At 44.2% G+C, this 20872-nt stretch overlaps 1 protein-coding gene across 1 annotated transcript in view; it reads left to right on the plus strand.

Moving 5' to 3' along the window:
- ercc4 (excision repair cross-complementation group 4) overlaps positions 1-20872 on the plus strand; it is a 148323-nt gene that overhangs the window by 119793 nt on the left and 7658 nt on the right. Inside the window, exons 8-12 of the mRNA XM_087998058.1 lie at positions 3980-4111; positions 6376-6471; positions 7216-7813; positions 13657-13749; positions 14689-14801. Coding sequence (XP_087854184.1) covers positions 3980-4111; positions 6376-6471; positions 7216-7813; positions 13657-13749; positions 14689-14801 — 1032 coding nt within the window. The remainder of the gene's footprint in view (positions 1-3979; positions 4112-6375; positions 6472-7215; positions 7814-13656; positions 13750-14688; positions 14802-20872) is intronic.

A 20872-nucleotide genomic window follows, 5' to 3' on the forward strand; every position in this document is an offset into this window, starting at 1 on the left:
GAAGTACCCATTTAATTCTTCTGCCATTTCTTTGTTCCCTGTAATATATTCCCCTGTTTCTGTCTTCAAGGGCCCAATTTTAGTCCTAACCATTTTTTTGCCTTGCACATACTTAAAAAAGCTTTTACTATCCTCCTTTATATTATTGGCCAGTTTCCCTTCATACCTCATTTTTCCTCTGCGTATTTCCTTCTTAGTAATCTTCTGTTGCTCTTTAAAAGCTTCCCAGTCCTCAGTTTTCCCACTTATCTTTGCTATGTTATACGTTTTCTCTTTTAACTTTATATGTTCCTTAACTTCCCTCGTCAGCCACGGCCGCCCATGCCTCCTCCTGGGATCTTTCTTCCTTTTAGGAATGAACTGATCCTGCATCTTCTGCATTATACACAGAAATATCTGCCATTGTTCCTCCACGGTCATCCCTGCTAAGGTATTGCACCATTGAACTTTGGCCAGCTCCTCCCTCATAGCTCCATAGTTCCCTTTATTCAACAGAAGTACTGTCACTTCCAACTGTACCCTCTCCCTCTCAAATTGCAGATTGAAGCTTATTGTATTATGGTCACTACTTCCCAATGGCTCCTTCACTTCGAGGTCTCTGACCAATTCTGGTTCGTTACACAATACCAGATCCAGAATTGCCTTCTCCCTTGGCGGCTCCAGCACCAGCTGCTCTAAGAATCCATCTCTGAGGCACTCCACAACGTCTCTTTCTTGTGGCCCAATACCATCCTGATTCTCCCAGTTTACCTGCATGTTAAAATCCCCCATAACAACTGTAGTAACATCTTTGCGACAGGCCAATTTCAGCTCCTGATTCAACTTGCATCCGACATCTAGACTACTGTTTGGGGGCCTGTAGATGACTCCCAAGAGGGTCTTTTTACCCTTAGTATTTCGCAGCTCTATCCACACTGACTCTACATCCCCTGACTCTAGGTCCCCCCGCGCAAGGGACTGAATATCCTCCCTTACCAACAAGGCCATCCCACCCCCTCTGCCGGTCAGTCTGTCCTTACGATAGCACGTGTAGCCTTGAATATTCATTTCCCAGGCCCTGTCCACTTGAAGCCACGTCTCAGTTATCCCCATAATATCGTATCTGCCAATTTCTAAAAGAGCCTCAGGCTCATGCATCTTATGTCTAATGCTTCGTGCATTCATGTATAGTATTTTTAATTTGTTACTGCTCTCGCCCTTCCCATCAACCCCTATTTCACTCAACCTTACAGCATGATGCCTTTCCGAGTTTTCTGCCTCATTAATACAGTTGTCTTTCTTGACTTGTTCTAACTTTCCCCTCAATTTCCATTTTAAACATCCAGTTTGTCCCCTCCCCCCCGCTACTTAGTTTAAATGTAGTGTTGCAGTAGAAAACCTGCCTGCCAGAATACTGGTCCCTAACCTATTAAGGTGCAAACCGTCTCTCTTGTAGAATTTATGCTTACCACAAAATATACCCCAGTGATCCAAGAACTTAAATCCTTGCTTCTTGCACCAGTTCCCCAACCACACGTTCAAATCCATTATCTCCCTGTTTCTGGCCACACCAGCCCAAGGAACTGGAAGCAAACCGGAGATAACCACCTTGGACGTCCTGCTTTTCAGCTTTCTTCCTAGTACTCCAAAGTCCTGCTGTAGTATGTTCCTTCTCTTCTTCCCGACATCATTTGTGCCAACATGTACCACCACCTCTGGCTCTTCACCCTCGTCTTTGAGGATTTCCTGCACTCAGTCCGCGATGTCTTTCACCCTGGTACCAGGAAGGCAACACACCATCCTTAAATCCTGTCTGCTGCCACAAAAACCCCAGTCAGTTCCTCTCACGATGGAGTTCCCTATTACCACAGCTCTGTGCGATGTCCGACTCTTCTGCTCTGCCTCTGCACCAACTTTTGATTGACAGACACTGCGAACTGGCAGTGTCATCAGTCTCTACTGTTTCCAAAAGCTTCAACTTGTTCCTGACAGGTACTTCTCCCGGCGTCTCTTGCACCTGTCTCCTCTCTGCCTTCCTCATCGACTGCTCTCTTCTGGCATGATTGGTGTAATAGCCTCGCTGAAGGTCTTGACCAGAAAGATCTCGTTCTCTCGGATGAGCCTAAGGTCCTCGAGTTCTTTCATCAGCGCTGCAGTATGCTCGGTCAATAGCTGAATGTGCACACACTTTCCACACATATACGAGCCAGACACACCAGAGTCGTTGACCTCCCACATCAAGCACGTAGCGCACTGAACCAGCTGGGCAGTCATGTCTTCACCCTCTTCAACTGTGGCGTAATCACTTCACTCAACCTCCTTGTCAAAGACTCCTGAGCTGAAGCCTCACTCTTCGATCCAAACTTCCTTAGACCCTCTTTTTGTGGCAAGTCTGTGGACTCTTAATTTTGGTTAGAGGAGGAGGGAGGAAGGGAGACCCTACTTTGTAGGACCTGGGGTTTAGAACACACCCACTCTAATACACACACACACTTACCTTCCCGACCGGCTTTGCGCTCCGCCTGAACTTCCGCCCAACTCCCGCCGCTCTCTGCTGCGAAAAGCTTGGGCACAGAGGCAGCTGAGGTTCGAGTTTTCCCTAAGTGGTGTCCAATAGTCACACCAGAGGGCAGTTGGTTTTTGATTTGAATAATAGCTGGTTAGGTGAATTGTAAATAGTGTGGAGGCTTTCGCACAGCCTTGCTTGACAATATTTCCACATTTTAAGAGTAACTGTTTGGTATGTAATACAGAGCCTGTTCTGATATAGAGCATTCTCAGGAGCAGACAGGGTATCTTTTTCACATTCGATTTGAATCTCATTCGCTTTAAAGAACATTATAGCGCAGTACAGGCCCTTTGGCCCTCAATGTTGTACGACCTGTGAAACCAGTCTGAAGCCCATTTAACCTACGCAATTCCATTTTCGTCCATATGACTATCCACTGATCATTTAAATGTCCTTAAAGTTGGTGAGTCTGCTACTGTTGCAGGCAGGGCATTCCATGGTCTAATGTACTGTATGTCCTGTGAAATTTTCTTTGACTTCTAACAACACTGCCATGTAGGCTTTAATGGCCAAATAAATTTGGATTATGAACCGCAGCATAGCAGTTACAATATTTAATTCAGATCTCACCATAGCATTGTGAAAAATGAGTTCAGTTTGGACAAAAATCTGGCAGTAAAACATTATTGTCAGAGATAGTGACCAGGCTGGTTTGTGACTACAAGCTTAGTTGGTTCACAAAATGTTATTTGGACGAGTCTGTTTGTAGAGGGTAACTGATGAAAGGCATCAGAAAAATCAAATCAGAAATAAATCCCCATTCTCTTTCCCTCTTGCAGTCCCAGCTGCTGCAGTTGTGATGGGAATTAATGAAGTGATTATGAATATTACTGTACTGCTGGCAGACTGATCAACTCACTTCTGAAGTTGTATTTCAGAGTCTTGTCAAGTATCTAGAGGCAGTTTCGTGGAAATCATCATTTTAAAATTTATTTAACAAAAACATTGAGTGATGCAGAAAGAAGATCAGAAAGCTGAGCTTGGCAAAATATATCCCCTTAAGAAATTCCCAGCATAATCTAGATTAGCACTGATTGGAATGAGACTGTGAGACATCTTGCTGTCAATAGTGTATTGCTTGAATGTTTTGCTGTGATGTTTCCTGCAATCCCCTGCTGGCTTTTTAGTGATGACCTGATGGCACCATTGCTGCTGTTGTAGAAGATCCCCCGTTGTACCTTGGAAAGAGTCACAGAGGGATAAAGGTTGTGAGCAGTACTGATGTTGACAGCCAGTGACAGAGTTGTTTGATTATTCAATGGGGTTGCAGATCATTGAACAGAAGGTGGCATCATTCATCCAGGGTGTCCTTGATGCTGTGTCCTTGCTTCCTTGGTGTTGTCTTTCACTAATTAATGAGACCTCGACCCCCCCCCCCCCCCCTTTTGATGCCATGAAGAATAATTAACAAATATTGGTTTGTGCTGACAGGGTGGTTATTTCTGGATGCCAGTAACACAATGTTTGTGAATGCTCGAGCCAGGGTGTACAAGCGTCCAGACACAAAGCTTAAAACCTCAGCAAATATGATAAACACTGAATCAAAAGAAACGGACAAGACAGGTGTGTATTTAATAATCGTTACTATATAATGTGTGCTGGGGCTGACTTAACTGCACCTCATGCAAAATGCTTGTTACGTTTCCTGGGGTTGTGCTGTGTTGATTTCTGTGGAAATTCTGTAGCTTGCTGTGGTCTGGAGAATGATGGCAGTGTACAAACATTGTGTAACCACCCGCCGGTCTGCTGGTTGTGAGCTTTTACTGCTTGACCTGTACTCAGTGATTATCTGATGACCCAGCAGTGACTGTGCCTCCTCTAGAGGAGGGCGAGATAAGACAAGGGCTCTAGTGCAGGGACAAGATGATGGACCCAGCAATAAACCGTTAGCAGACCTGGTCACTTGATACCTGAAATAGGCAACTAGGCAGTGCCTACAAGTGGCACAGTGGCTCAGTGGTTAGCACAGCAGCCTCACAGTGCCAGGGACCTGAGTACGATCCCAGCCTCAGGAATCTGCAAACTCCATACAGGCATTCTTCCCGTGTCTGCGTGGGTTTCCTCCGGGTGCTCCGGTTTCCTCCCGCAGTCCAGAGATGTGCAGGTTAGATGCTAAATTGCCCATAGTAGGGAGGGATGTGCAGGCTAGGCGATTGGCCATGGGAAATGCAAGGTCCCAGAGATAGGGTAGGAGGTGGGTCAGGCTGGGGTAGTCGTTGTTGGGGGGGTTGGTGTGGCCTGGGGCTGAATGGCCGACTTCCACAGTGAAAGGATTCGATGAATTGACCGGTCAGTGAGGCTGACTTGAAGGTTCAGGAACATGATAATTGCACCTTGCTTGCTCCATAAATCTCAAGCTGGTGCACAAATGACCATTCTGTATCATACAGTACATCGTAGCAGAGCTTGATTCTGTGCAGTCTATGGGACAGGCTGTACAGATCACTGCAGCCCCATAAGGGATGGATAACAATGAGGGGCTCCTTCAGGATTCTATAGCAAGCATCTGTTGGAAGTTTCACAATCACTTTCTTCGACTGAGCTTCCTGACACTTCATGGTCCCTTCCCCTCTCCTTCCTTCCTTCATCTTAGCATCTTTATCATTTCTTCTTCTGACCATACTTTGAATTCTTATCTACCAGCTCCAGCTGCCCCTCCCCATTAGGTGCAGCTGCTAGGACAGGAATTAGGAAGCTGCTCACTGCCTACTGCCTCCTGTTGGTCAGTTATAAACCCCCAACCACCTGGAAGCCAGTAACCCAGCTGCTGTACCCAGTGTATCTATGCTATCCTGAGTTTTGGTAGGTAGGTAGGTGCCTTCTTATGAATTAGTCATACAACACAGAAGCAGACCCTTCGGCCCAACCAGTCCATGCTGAACATAATCCTAAACTAAACTCGTCCCACCTGCCTGCCTTTGACCCATATCCCTCCAAATCTTTCTTATTCATGTATGTAGCTAAATGCCTTTTAAATGTTGTAATTGAAACCCCATCCTCCACTTCTTACAGAATTTCATTCCACTCACAAATCACAAAAATCAATCTAAAAACAAAAATACTCATGTCCTTTTTAAATCTTTCTCCTCTTGCCTTAAACGTATGCTGCCTATTTTTGAAATCCCTTTCCCTAGGGAAAAGACACCTGCCATTCACCCTATCCCTGCCCCTGCTGATTTTATAAACCTCTATGTGGAAACTCCTCCACCTCCTATGTCTCAAGTCCAACATCTGGACCTGAGAGTATGTCAACCCGGTAACATCTAAAGAAAGCCCTGAGGAATTACCCCAGTACTGAGCTTGTTCATTCAAAAGGTGAGAAACACCATGGGAGAAAAGAAAAAGAATCCTTATCTGCTTCAAAGGAGTGGTTTAACAATCTCTGACTGGATTCATCTTTATTAAGAGATTGAGCAGCACAAGTCCTGGTTGGTTGTTAGCCTCGAACATTCCTTCAATGGTTTGAAATGATCGGTGGTGAAGGGCACTGCCACTTGGCATCTTGGATTGCAGGTTCAATTTTCCTGTACTCCAGTACTACAGTGAGGTAAAGCCAGCTGAATGTCACCCACCTCCATACAAAAGGGAAGTGGCCATTCAAATACCAGTCTCCAAAAGGGCACTGTTACCTGACTCTCAACACACCAGCTACAGAGCAACATTGTCAAGGAAGAATCGGTTCACCAATCTGTCACCGAGCCTAGGAGGCAGAAAAAGGAGACCATTTTATATACAATTCAGAGTTAGAGACAGAATAACTGGGCAGTTAGTTGAAACTGTCAATAACTTGAGCGCACCGTTGTTTTTGTTTTACATTTACTTTGAAGAAAAGGATCTCGTCCTGGAGCCAAATCCAAAGTGGGAAGCATTGAGTGAAGTCCTAACAGAGATAAAAAGAGAAAATGAGTCCAGCGAAGCCTCCGGTAAGCTGCTGAACAGCTGAAAGAATTGAGCATTGACTTTGTCTTTGCCTAACTCCAGAACTCTGTGTTGGCAGGAGATTATTGGAACCCTGTGAGAATGACGACTCCAGATGGTGGATGCATCGACATCAAATGGTTTAAGCTTTTTATGGGACAGCTGGGGCTGGAACACGCAGAGAAATTGTTCTTGAAATTTGGATGAAAATTGGGTTTGTTCAGAAATAGTAAATGATTTATCAGTCAGGTATATGTTTATGTAAAATATGTTTCATTTTATTGCACATGAGAGTCATACTTTTTTTTTAAACAAAGCTGCTGCTGGAATGTAAATTATTGCCAACGGTAATGTGCCAGTAATGTTTGCTGTCTAAACATGCTCACTCCTTACTTCCACAATGAGGTGGACCTAATTGAATCAAATGAAACTGCTGATCGGTGGAATGATTATATATTTGGATTTAAATCTGGGCTTTGCAGACTGTACGTCGTTAGTTGAAATAATGGAGTTACAAGCTCCAAGGTAACACCTCCATTGCAAGGCCTCATCCAATCAACACCTCTGGTTTCCTGCAGTATAAATTGTTGTGATTGATTGAAACTTGAAATTCTTGTATTTGTCCTGATGAGTACAAGCGAGAAAGCTTCGGTGGTATGTCTCTTTTCGCGATGTGATCTGATATTGTAGGCAAGTGTTTCTTCATGAGCCTGGTTGATTACAGCAGTGTTTTCTTTTGCTGCCTCTAGGTCATGTGCTGATCTGTGCCAGCGATGATAGAACCTGTGCCCAGCTGAAGGAATACATTACTGTTGGAGCAGAAGACTTGTTAATGAGACTGTATAACAAAACCTTCGGGAAGAGCGAAAAGGCAGAGGATGCTGGGGAAACCTGCATAAAGGATAGGAAGCCTGGCAAAACCAAGGCGAGATCAAAACCTAGCAATGGGCCAAAGCTGAAGAAAGCAAAAGCAGAGACAGCTAAAAACAGGAGGAAGCCAGAGTTGACTTTGACTCAAATGGTAGGAAGAGAAAATGATGAAGGTTCTGAGAAATCAAAGGAAGGAGCGGGGGAAGGGGAGAATGAAGAAAGTGTTAGCCCAGAAACCGGCAACGAGGAAGCTCAATCAAAGGGTGTGATTGCAAAACTTCCAACAGATGCCTGCTATGGAATCCTGAAGGAGCCCCTCATTGTTATCCATCCCTTAAAGGGCTGCAGCGATCCGTACAGCCTTTCCCGTGTACTGCACGAAATCGAGCCCCGCTACGTCGTACTGTATGATGCAGAACTGTCATTTGTTCGTCAGCTGGAGATTTACAGAGTGAGCAGGCCTGGCAAGCCTCTCCGGTAATACTATTTACAGAGCTCTTGAGCGTGAAGTTTTTAAAATTCAGAATGAGAGCCTTCCGAGCAAGCCGTATTGAATATGCCCAATTGCGATCACCTTTTGGAAGCTATTGTCTTTTAATAGCTGATCACTTCAGAGAGGGTTAGGAGTCAACTACTTTTTTTTTGTGGATTAGTATCCCCTCGAAACCATTGTTGAGAAAGGAAATGGGCCTTTGTATTCAATTTCCAACTTGTCACAATCTGAGGTGCACTCTCACCAGTGTGGTGCTAGTTCAGTATTGTAACTGTTCCACTAATGTCCCATATCTTGAACTCCACTGGAGTTCCAAATAATTTTGCACGTCTCTTTGGTTTTCTCATTCTGTGGACTATAATTGCAAGCAAGCCCTACCAGACTGCCTCTCCTAAAGAGTTCGACGTAGGGTGTAGTTCAGAAATCGTACTTTCACCTCTGAATAAATGTTTCTGATTTGGAGTCACATTGCAGTGACTTGAGCACATTATCCAGTTTGACACTTCAGTGCTGCACTGTCAAAACTCTTCAGGTGAAACATTAACCTGAGGCCTGTCTTCCCTCTCAGCTGAATGTAAAATAAAGCATGGCACCATTCCAAGCGTAACTGGCGGGTTCTTCTGCTTCTAAAATTTATTCATGGTCCCAAGTCCTTAACAAAAGTTTTCTGATCACATATTTCATTGCTGGGATTTTGCTAATAGACCTACATATGTACAAGTTACGAACAGGAGGAGGCCACTCTACTTATCAATCCTCCTCCAACACTCTGAGGTCCTGGCTAATCTGATTTTTCTGTCTACATCTGATAGCATTTTACTCACTTTCTCACCAAGAATCTATCAACAGCTGCCTTAAAAACAATTTAAAGTTTTGCTTCCATCATCTTTTGAGGAAGAATTCCAAAGACTCAGACCCTCTGAGAGAAAGAAAAGCAGTCCTCCTCTCTGTCTTACATGGGTGACCCTTTATGTTTAAACAGTGACTCTGTTCTAGATTACCTCAAGAGGAAACATGCTGTCCACATCCACCTGGTGAAGACCTTTCAGGATCTTGTGTTTCAAACAAGCTGCTGTGTACTGTTTGAGATCCCAGCAATATGCTTCACCTGTTCAACCTTTCCTCACAAGACAGCCCACTCATTCCAAGTATCAGCCTTCTAAGAATTGCTTCCAAAGCATTTATATCCTCCTTTAGATACGGAAGCTAGTACTGTGCGTAGTATTCCTTCCCAATGGCATGAATAGCTGGAATATGACCTCCCTACCTTTGGATTCAGTTCCCCTCTTGGTAAACTACATCATTCTATTAGCTTTCCTTGTTAACTTGCTGTTACCTGCGTATGAGTCAATTGCGTTTCATGCGCTAGGGCATGCAGATCTCTTTGCGTCTCCAGAGTTCTGTCATCTCTTGCCATTTAGGTTGGCAGGATGAAGTCAAAACGCACAAAGTGGCCCATTTTATATTTTTCCACACTGTACTCCACGTGCCATATATTTTCCCACTCTCTTAAACCTATCAATATCCCTTTACAGCCTCCTTTTGTTCTCTTCCCACCATACCTTCCTAAATGTCTTTGTGTCATCAACTAATCTTGCTACTATACCTTTGATCCCATTCTCCAAATCATTGTTTTCTTAAATTGTAAAGAGTCGAGGACCCAGTGTTGATCCTTATGACTCACCAGTTATTACACCTTGCCAACCAAGGGATGGCTTATTACGGCTGCTCTGTTTCCAGTCAATGAGCTAATCTTTTATCCACACAAATATATTACTCCCTACGCCATGAGATATATTTTTGTCATGGCTTTATCAGACACTTGGAAATCTAAGTGCACTCCATCCATTGGTTCCCCTTTATCCATAGCATGTTATTTCAAAGAACTTCAATAAATTGATTGAACATGATTTTCAGAAAATCATGGTGGTCCTGCCTGGTAAGCTTGTATTTTTCTAAGTGCCCTGCAATAATATCTTTAATCATAATTTCTAACGTTTTGCCCACAAAAGATGTTAGACCTGTAGTTCTCTGCTTTCTTTGTCCCTTTTTGAGTAAAGACATTATATTCTCTCTTTCCCAGTCTAATGAAATCTTCCCTGAATCCAGGGAGTTTTGGAAAATTAAAACCAGCGAACCAACTGTGTCACTAGACTTTTATTTTTAGACTTTAGGATGAAATCCATCCGAATCTGGAAACTCCTCCGCCTGCAGCTCCAGCGATTAGTTCAGTATCACTTTATTAGGAATTGTAATTTTCTGCTGTCCTTCCTTTCCTTATTTACAGTTACTTCTGTCCTCAGTATTGGAGACTGTCAGCTCCTTATTTTCATATGTTAACTCCCCAGAGTCACTTTCATAGGACTTTAACCTGTTTCGTTTGAAAATATTTATAGATACGTTTCCAATCTGTTTTGATATTTCTGACTTGAATTCTCTCCTATTTGATTTTTTTCCACTGTATCAATCTTTAAAGTCCAATCTTCTGACCTGCCAACCACCTTTGCACAGTCACATGCCTTTTGTAGCTTTAGGATCTTTCTCGTTTTCAGATTCATCTATTGTGTGTTTTCTGAAAATATTCCAGGCTTGGCCCCTCTATCTGTTCCTAACACAATCTGTTTTTATTTCTCATATTAATAACTTTCTCTCTTGCCTTGTGTCTATTCTTTGGTTGACCACGTACAGTCAGCTGTACAGCATGGGAAAAGACTTTGCTGTCCAAATCGTCCAGATATCCTAAATTAATTGAGTCCAATTTGCCAGCATTTGACCCATAGCCCTCTAAACCTCTCCTATTCATGTATTGATCCCTCCCACAGTGTTTAGTTTAAATCCCTGTCTCCTTGTCTGGTTATGCACCTTGCTGGAACAGCAGCCCCAAGGCAGTTCAAGTGTAGACCATCCCAATGATACAGTTTGAGCCACACATTCATTTTTCCTAATCTCATTTGCCCCTGTGTTAGTTTGCACTTGGCTCTTTTAATAATCTAGACATTATTAACTTTTGGGTTTGGCTGCTTAATTTGTCTCTAGCTCTTCATACTGACGATGCAGAGTCTGTTTGATGTCCTACTGGTATCATTGGTACAGCAATGACTGGATTCTCTGTCTCTCATCGTCAGTTCCTCTCTAAACCGGTGTTGTGAATCCAGGCACCAAACAGCCAACGTGATCCAAGATGAGAGGACATGGATTTAAAGTCATTTAGTTTAAAAAAAAAAAGCAAAAGCAACACGAAGAACAACTCTTTCAAGTGCTTAGGGTGTGGGAACTACTGCATGAAGGTACGGTGGAAGTAAGTTTGATCCAGACCTTCAAAAGATAGTTTATTTAAAAAGTATTGTCTATTGTGCAAGATTGTTGGGAGATAGGAGGGGAATGAGACACTCACTCAGAGAGCCAGGGTAGGGGCAATGAGCCAAACAGCCTTCTGCTCTCATTCTAATAGCACTTCTTGGATTCAGGATCCTCCTGAGTTCCACACACATTCATAGTTGACTCTGCAGCAGACAGTTGTGGGTGCTCCATCATTGAAGATGTACTGAGGTTGTACAGGTCGTTCTGCTATAACATGCGTTTCATTAATGCAAATTTGCTGTAATGCGATTTGACCAATTGGGGACACTTTTAAAGCATCTGTTGGTTATAATGCAATTCTGGCCCCATTAGTGGAAATAGTGCTGCTATTGTGCAATTTTCTTATAACACAAGGTTGCTGAAGAACCGTGTTGTAGCAGATCCGACTGCAATTGTTTTACTTTTAGACCGTAATGAAACCCAGAGACGTGGGTTGGGAAAGTGGACTTGAGGATCAGGCATCTTTATTAAAAAGTGTAATTGGAATGAATGATCAAGAGGTTTCTTGTGTGACAATCTTCATATAAAGACATAACATTACTTCTCCCATCATTCTTGATGAAAGATATCAGATTGTGCAAATTAAATTGTTTCCAATTAAATGAGCTCGAGGTTGCCAATTGGATCTGGACACCAGTTTGCTGTCTGAGTAGGAAAGGAGGAGGCTGCTCCCACTATGGTAATTACTAACGGAATTCGGGAAAATGGCTCTATTCATCTTCCCATCCTATTTATAATATTATTTTCTGCACATACTTCCCACAGCTTTAGAGCCATAGAGATATACAGCACAAAAACAAACCCTTCGGTCCAACTGGTCCATGCCAACCAAATATCCTAACCTAATCTAGTCCATTTGCCAGCATTTGGCCCATATCCCTCTAAAACCTTCCTATTCATATACCCATCCAGCAAGACATTGGCTCATTCCGCGCACTCTGCCACTGTACTGAAATAAAATAAAGAACCTCCAGATGCTGGGACAAATCAAAACAGAAATTGCTGGGGAGGTCTGGCAGCTTCGGAGAAGAGAAAGCAGAGTTAACGAGTCCATAAAAGTCACTGGACTCGAAATGTTCACTCTGTTTTTCTTGCTCTGTGGATGCTGCCAGAGCTGCTGAAGTCCTCTGGCAATTTCTGTTCCCACGTGTGCCACTTATCACTTTTGTGTAGCCAACTTTCATCAAAACGTAAAGCAGCCGTCGGTGGCGGCTCACCCATCCCTGCATTAAACCTGCACCAGGAATTCCAGAAATGAGGAGCGGCTTGTATCTGCTATTGTCAATGCTGCCTAATCTCCAGCCCATTTATTACCTTGTAGAATATCCAGTGTAGGATTCCAGTTGCCTGGGAGCTGTGTTAAGGTGAATGAGGAACTTTCACATTGACTCTGGCATTATTTGCTCTGCGGAACTACCAGGTTCATTTGTAACTGTCAACGAGCCCGAGTCTGAGACTGGAGATTTTATAGCTAAATTGTGCTTATGGTTGTTAAACCTCGGCCATAAATAAGCAGGACAGTACTCTGTAGCAGCTCACTGCATCAATTCAATAAACTCTGAAAACTTAATGCGTTAATAAAGAACATAAATTACTTGGTGCCACAGAACTAGCTCCATAGATTCTGCATGTCGTTTCTCTTTAACTGTTTCCCCACTTACATCTGAGTGCTCCGTCTTAATAGGTACAGGTGATCCAGATTATTTACCTCCGTTCTCATCTCACTGCTTCATGCCTTGTGCTGAGAAAAGATGGGAGTAGGGCTTTGAAAACAAAAGCCTAATTTGAGACTATTTAACACTCCCCCTCCGCTCTGTTGCCCCTTTCACTTACGCACAGCTTTGCCCTTGGCCTGCTGTTATCTTGTTCAGTTTAGGAACACTTTTCATTGTTCTGTACTTACTGTGCTGTTCTTTGTTTGAAATACTGAACATTTCTTTATCCAGAGAGTGGTTACAATGTCAAATCTGCTACCGTGTGGGATAGTTATGGCAAATCGCATCGATGCCTTTTAAGAGAACAGTAGATCAAGGGAGAAGGGAATTGACACGTGTTAGTGAGATGAGGTGTCAGGATGCTTGTGAGAAGGAGCAGGTATAGTCTGTCAGGCCAACGGGCCCGTTTCTGTGCTGTATGGTTTTTTTGTAACCGAGTAAGTTTTATTTGTTTCTCCCACTCATTCATTCATGTGAACAAATTGGAAAATGTTTTTTTGCAGCAGCAGCAGCTTGGTGATCAAATTTATCTCCATCAGAATCATTACTTCAATTTCCCACAGTTAACGAGGCAATCTGAACACTAGCAGTGTGACTAATGCAGCTGACTCAAAGGGATATTGTGCCAACGTAACATAAACATTCCGCCTTTCCCTTAACCTAAGCATCAGTTGTGTACGTGTTTCCAGATGAATCATTAGGTGTATGTGTGATGCCTGAAGGCCTGATATGTTGGAATTAATTTCTTTCAGAGTTTATTTTCTAATATACGGAGGCTCGACAGAGGAGCAACGTTATCTGACCAAGCTGAGGAAAGAGAAAACGGCTTTTGAGCTTTTGATAAGGTAAACAAGTAGAAATGCAGCTTCAGTCAAGTCTGTGAGCAAAATGCTTTGTAAAATTAACTTAAAGTGAGGACCAATTTGCCCTTTTATTGCGGAAATGTCTTTGTAACTTTCATTGAACATTTTAGCCCACTCTATTCAATTGTTAACAAAACCCAAGGAGAGTAAAATGTTGACAGAGAACCCACTTATTCAGTTAATAAAAAATATTAACATTCCTCACTTGCAGCTACAGATGAATGTGACTAATCAAATTCAACAAAATGGGGACCTAGAACACTTAATAGGCTTGTATAATTCTCTAATAAAAATCTGCAACTCATCTTATTTATGACAATAACAGCTAGTAAAATTGTCTGCTCTCTGAACTCTCCATGTGTTCCTGGAAGGGTTTTGGCTTGTATGTATCAGAGCAACCTTCAATGCATTTACTTGCAGGCTTCCAACTAAATAAATCTTTACAAGAAATTCCTTTTGTATTTCTCTTAAATGCTGTCATTTTGCTGTCATTTTGCTGTCATTTTGATTTAATATCGAGGTCTCTCTGTAATACCTTTTTAGTTTTTTCCCCTTCCATTAACTTTAGCAGTAAATGCTATTTACTGAATCTGCCCACATTATAGTGGACTAATGCAATTAAAATAAAGGGGGACCCCAATTTTCAATCATCCAACTTATAAACACAATCCCACACAGGCTGTAATTTTAAAGGTCTAATATACGAACATTTCCAGTGCTTACAACTGCTCCTTTCCATTGACCTGCATTGTGTTCCCACGTGCATACAAGTCGATTTGCAAGTGGCCTCTGGAATGGAACCCATTTGCAACCCATGGACTGCCTGCATGTTTACGAAATGTCTTTTCTTTAGGAACGAGGACTTCTTAAGCTGAATGGGAAGCATTCTCTAATATGGTTCTCTACCCTGCTAACGTTTAGGGAGAAGGCAATGATGGTGATCCCTGAGGAGAGAGAGGGAAGAGATGATTTAAACCCAGACCTTGTGCGAAGTGTTGCCCCAGCAACTGCTATTGCAGACACGAGGAAAGCAGGTCTGTGTAAACCCTGAAAGCTCTTTATCTTTGTGAATCCGAATCTGAAAGTATCGCCGGGATAAATCCCTGCATTGTACGGTCTGAGGTGGATCAGTTTGATTTAGTATTGAGTTGCATTCACAATTTCCTCAGCTGGTGAAGTAATCCACACCTGCACGCAGGGAGAGAGTGAGGACTGCAGATGCTGGAGGTCAGAGTCAGAAAGTGTGGCACTGGAAAAGCACAGCCGGTCAGGCAACAGCCAAGGAGCAGGAGAGTCGACGTTTCGAGCATAAGCTCTTCATCAAGAATGCTTGCAGGCAACAAGGCACTAAATCTAAGATGATAGTTAACAGTTGCACCATACGTGGCACATTGGCTTAGTGGTTAGTATTGCTGTCTCACAGCGTCAGGGACCCGGGTTCGATTCTACTCTCTGACGACTGTCTGTGGAACAAAGAGCAGAGAAAACTTACAACCCAGGAAGAGGCTGTTCGGCCCTCCAAGCCTGTGCTGATCCAAATCAACTATCTAAACCTATTGCCCAATTCCAAAGGATCTGTACCCCTCTGCGCCCCACCTACTCATGCATCAGTCCAGATACACCTTAAATGAATCAACCGTGCCTGCCTCTGCTGGCAACGCGTTCCAGGTACCTACTACCCCCTGTGTAAAGTACTTTCCGCGTGTATCCCCCTTAAACCTTTTACACCTCACATTGAATACATGACCTCTTGTTATTGAATCCTTCACCCTGGGAAAAAGCTTATCTCTATCCACCCTGTCTATACCCTTCATGATTTTGCAGACCTCAATCAGGTCCCCCCTCAATCTGTGGAGTTTGCACATTCTCCCTGTGTCTACATGGGTTTCCTCCCACAGTCCAAAGACAGGCAGGTTAGTCATGCTAAATTGCCCATCGTGTCCAGGGATGTGTAGGCCAGGTAAGTTAGCCATGGGATATGTAGAGTTAGCGGGATAGTAATGGACAGCGAAGAGGGTTATCTCAGCTTAGAACAGGATCTGGGCCAATGGGCTGAGAAGTGGCAGATGTAGTTTAATTCAGATAAATGCGAGGTGCTACATTTTCGGAAAGCAAATCTTAGCAGGACTTGTACACTTAATGGTAAGGTCCTGGGGAGTGTTGCTGAACAAAGAGACCTTGGAGTGCAGGTTCATAGCTCTTGAAAGTGGAGTCACAGGTAGATAGGATAGTGAAGAAGGCGTTTGGTATGCTTTCCTTTCTTGTCAGAGTATTGAGTACAGGAGTTGGGAGGTCATGTTGCGGCTGTACAGGACATTGGTGAGGCCACTGTTGGAATATTGTGTGCAATTCTGGTCTCCTTCCTATCAGAAAGATGTTGTGAAACTTGAAAGGGTTCAGAAAAGATTTACAAGGATGTTGCCAGGGTTGGGAGTTTGAGCTACAAGGAGAGGTTGAATAGATTAGGGATGTTTTCCCTGGAGCGTCAGAGGCTGAGGGGTGACCTTATAGAGGTTTACAAAATTATGAGGGGCATGGATAGGATAAATGCCTTTTCCCTGGGGTGGGGGAGTCCAGAATTAGAGGGCATAGATTTAAGGTGAGAGGAGAAAGACATAAAAGAGACCTAAGGGGCAGTTTTTTCACGCAGAGGGTGGAATGTGTATGGAATGAGCTGCCAGAGGAAGTGGTGGAGGCTGGTACAATTGCAGCATTTAAAATGCATTTGGATGGGTATATGAATAGGAAGGGTTTAGAGGGATATAGGCCGGGTACTGGCAGGGGACTAGATTGGGTTGGGATATCTGGTCGGCATGGATGGGTTGGACCGAAGGGTCTGTTTCCATGTAGTACATCTCTATGATTGTAATCTCATTGGAGCAGCGAGGATTAAGCGGTGACCTTATTGAGGTGTTCAAAATGATGAACAATTTGGACAGGGTTAAAGGATATTATGTTTCCACTAGTTGGTGTGTCAGTACCTCGGGGTCTCTATTTCAAGATTGTCAGCAAGAGCTAGGAGTGAGATGGCACATAACTGTCGGGATTTGGAATGCACTTCCTGGGAGGGTGGTAGAGATGGATTCCATGCGAGGTTTCAAAAGAGAGATGGGTATATAGAACATAGAACAGTACAGCACAGAACAGGCCCTTCAACCCACGATGTTGTGCCGACCACTGATCCTCATGTATGCACCCTCAAATTTCTGTGACCATATGCATGTCCAGCAGTCTCTTAAATGTCCCCAATGACCCTGCCTCCACAACTGCTGCTGGCAACACATTCCATACTCTCTCAACTCTCTGTGTAAAGAACACACCTCTGACATCCTCTCTATACTTTCCTCCAACCAGCTTAAAACTATGACCCCTCGTGTTAGTCATTTCTGCCCTGGGAAATAGTCTCTAGCTATCGAATCTATCTATGCCTCTCATTACCTTGTATACCTCAATTAGGTCCTCCTTTTCTCCAATGAAAAAAGTCCGAGCTCAGTCAACCTCTCCTCATAAGATAAGCCCTCCAGTCCAGGCAGCATCCTGGTAAACCTCCTCTGAATCCTCTCCAAAGCATCCACATCTTTCCTATAATAGGGCGACCAGAACTGGACGTAGTATTCCAAGTGCGGTCTAACCAAAGTTTTATAGAGCTGCAACAAGATCTCATGACTCTTAAACTCAATCCCCCTGTTAAAGAAAGCCAAATCACCATATTCTTTCTTAACAACCCTGTCCACTTGGGTGGCCATTTTAAGGGATCTATGTACCTGCACACCAAGATCCCTCTGTTCCTCCACACTGCCAAGAATCCTATCCTTAATCCTGTACTCAGCTTTCAAATTCGACCTTTCAAAATGCATCACCTCGCATTTATCCAGGTTGAACTCCATCTGCCACCTCTCAGCCCATCTCTGCATCCTGTCAATGTCCCGCTGCAACCTACATCAGCCCTCTATACTGTCAACGACACCTCCAAACTTTGTGTCGTCTGCAAACTTTCTGACCCATCCTTCAATCCCCTCATCCAAGTCATTAATAAAAATTACAAACAATAGAGGCCCAAGAACACAGCCCTGTGGAACGCCACTCACCACAGACTTCCAGGCAGAATATTTTCCTTCTACTAACACTCGCTGTCTTCTGTTGGCCAGCCAATTCTGTATCCAGACAGCTATGTTCCCCTGAATCCCATTCCTCCAGACCTTCTGAATGAGCCTACCATGGGGAACCTTATCAAATGTCTTGCTGAAGTCCATATACACCATATCCACAGCTCGACCCTCATCAACTTTTCTAGTCACGTCCTCAAAGAACTCGATAAGGTTGGTGAGGCATGACCTGCCCCTCACAAAGCCGTGTTGACTGCATTTAATCAAGCCATGCTCTTCCAGATGGTCATAAATCCTATCCCTCAGAATCCTTTCTAACACCTTGGCAGACGACAGATGTGAGACTGACTGGTCTGTAATTGCCTGGGATTTCCCTATTTCCTTTCTTGAAGAGAGGAATTACATTTGCCTCTCTCCAGTCCTCAGGTACGACTCCAGTGGAGAGTGAGGATGCAAAGATCTTCGCAAGTGGCGAAGCAATTGCATTTCTCGTTTCCCAAAGCAGCCGAGGACAAATCTGGTCCGGGCCTGGCGACTTGTCAATCTTAATGTTTGACAAAATTTTCAGCACATCAGCTTCCTCTATCTCTATCCGTTCCAGCATGCACACCTGCTCTTCAAACGTTTCATTCACTACAAAGTTCGTTTCTTTCGTAAAGACAGAAGCAAAAAACTCATTTAGGACTTCCCCTACCTCCTCAGACTACACACACAAATTCCCTATGCTATCCCTGATCGGTCCTACTCTTTCTTTGACCATTCTCTTATTCCTCACATAAAAATGCCTTTGTGTTCTCCCTAATCCGTTCTGCCAAGCCTTTCTCGTGCCCCCTCCTGGCTCTCCTCAGACCATTTTTAAGCTCCTTCCTCGCCTGCCTGTAATCCTGTAGAGCTGAGCTTGACCCTAGCTTCCTCCACCTTATGTAAGCTACCTTCTTCCTTTTGACGAGACACTCTCCACTGCTCTCATTATCCAAGGTTCCTTTATCTTACCCCTTCTTGCCTGTCTCAGAGGGACATATTTATTCATCACTTGCAACAACTGTTCCTTAAACAGTCTCCACATGTCTATAGTGCCTTTACCATGGAACAATTGCTCCCAATCCATGCTTCCTAACTCATGTCTAATTGCATCATAATTTCCTCTTCCCCAATTAAATATCCTCCCATTTGCCTAATCCTGTCCTTCTCCATAGTTATGTAGAATGTGAGGCAGTTGTGGTTACTATCACCAAAATGCTCTCCCACCACAAGATCTGATACCTGCCCCGGCTCATTGCCGAGCACCAAGTCTAGAATGGCCTCTCCCCTCGTCGAGGAGAAAGTGAGGTCTGCAGATGCTGGAGATCAAAGTTGAAACTTTATTGCTGGAACAGCACAGCAGGTCAGGCAGCATCCAGGGAACAGGAGATTCGACGTTTCGGGAAGAAGGGCCTGTGCCCGAAACGTCGAATCTCCTGTTCCCTGGATGCTGCCTGACCTGCTGTGCTGTTCCAGCAATAAAGTTTCAACTCTCCCCTCGTCGGCCTGTCAACGGACTGAGTTAGGAAACCCTCCTGAACACACCTTACAAAAACAGCTCCATTCAAATCTTCTGCTCGAAGGAGGTTCCAATCAATATTGGGAAAGTTAAAGTCACCCATTACAACAACCCTACTACGTCCACACTTTTCCAAAATCTGCCGAGCTATGCTTTCTTCCATCTCCCTGCTGCTATTGGGGGGGCTGTAGTAAACCCCTAAAGAGGTGACTGCTCCCTTGCTGTTCCTAATTTCCACCCATACTGACTCAGTAGGCAGATCTTCCTCGACAATGGAAGCTTCTGTAGCTGTGATACCCTCTCTGATTAGTAGTGCTACACCCCCTCCTCTCTCTCTCTCTCTCCCCCCCCCCCCCCCCCCCCCCCCCCCCCCCCCCCCGCCACTATTCTTTTTAAATGCTCTAAACCCTGGAACATCCAGCAACCATTCCTGCCCCTGAGAAACCCATGTCTCTGTTATGGCCACAACATCGCAGCACCAGGTACTGATCCATGCTCGTAAGTTCATCATTTTTATTCCTGATACTCCTTGTGTTAAGGCAAACACACTTTAACTGATACCTTGGTTCCTTGCCAGGAAAATCCTTCCCACTAGCTGGTCTACCTCTTGCTATTGCCTCATCTGCATCAACTCTCATCTCCGGTATACAGCTCAGGTTCCCATCCCCCTGCCATACTAGTTTAAACCCTCTCGAACTACTCGAGCAAACCTTCCACCCAGGACATTGGTCCCCTCCCAGTTCAGATGCAACCCGTCCTTCATGTACAGGTCCCACCTTCCCCGGAAGGCATCCCGATTATCTACATATCGGGAGCCCTCCCTCCTACACCAGCTGCGCAGCCATGTGTTAAGCTGCGCCCGCTCCCTGTTCCTCGCCTCGCTATCTCGTGGCACCGGTAGTAAACTAGAGAACACTACTCTGTTCGTCCTGCTTTGCAGCTTCCATCTGCCTTGCTGATATACATGGTCACTGCTTTCCTTCCCGGCTGCCCCTCTGGTCCTCGTCACTTCCCCCGCTGCTCCCTCTCCTTAGCTGCAGTCTTCTGGGTTCGTCTTACCTCCGCTGCTGCTCGCTCTCAAAAATCAGTATATTTGAAGGTAATTAATTTAAAGGGCTACAGAGATTGAGGTTGTGTGTCCGGTTTAAAGCACTGATCCCTACATTCCAGTCTCAATTGAGAAGTGGGTTGAAATCCCACCACTGCCAGCTTTGATCTGCAATTCTCTTTTGAGATGCCACACTATCTTGATAGGGAGAGGCAATGGCTTAGTGATATTATTGTTGGACTGTTAATCCAGAGACCTGGGTTCAAATCCCGCCATGGCAGAGAGTGAAATTTGAGAGTCTGATGAATACCATGGATCCATTGTCAATTGTCAGCAAACCCCACCTGGTCCAGTAATGTCCTTCCAGGGAAGGAAGCTGCCATCCATACCTGGTCTGGCCTGCATTTCCTT

The sequence above is a fragment of the Chiloscyllium plagiosum genome, unplaced genomic scaffold, assembly GCF_037043375.1.
Source record: "Chiloscyllium plagiosum isolate Xiang-an unplaced genomic scaffold, Cpla_swu_hap1 HiC_scaffold_20, whole genome shotgun sequence".
Classification (NCBI taxonomy): Eukaryota; Metazoa; Chordata; class Chondrichthyes; order Orectolobiformes; family Hemiscylliidae; genus Chiloscyllium; species Chiloscyllium plagiosum.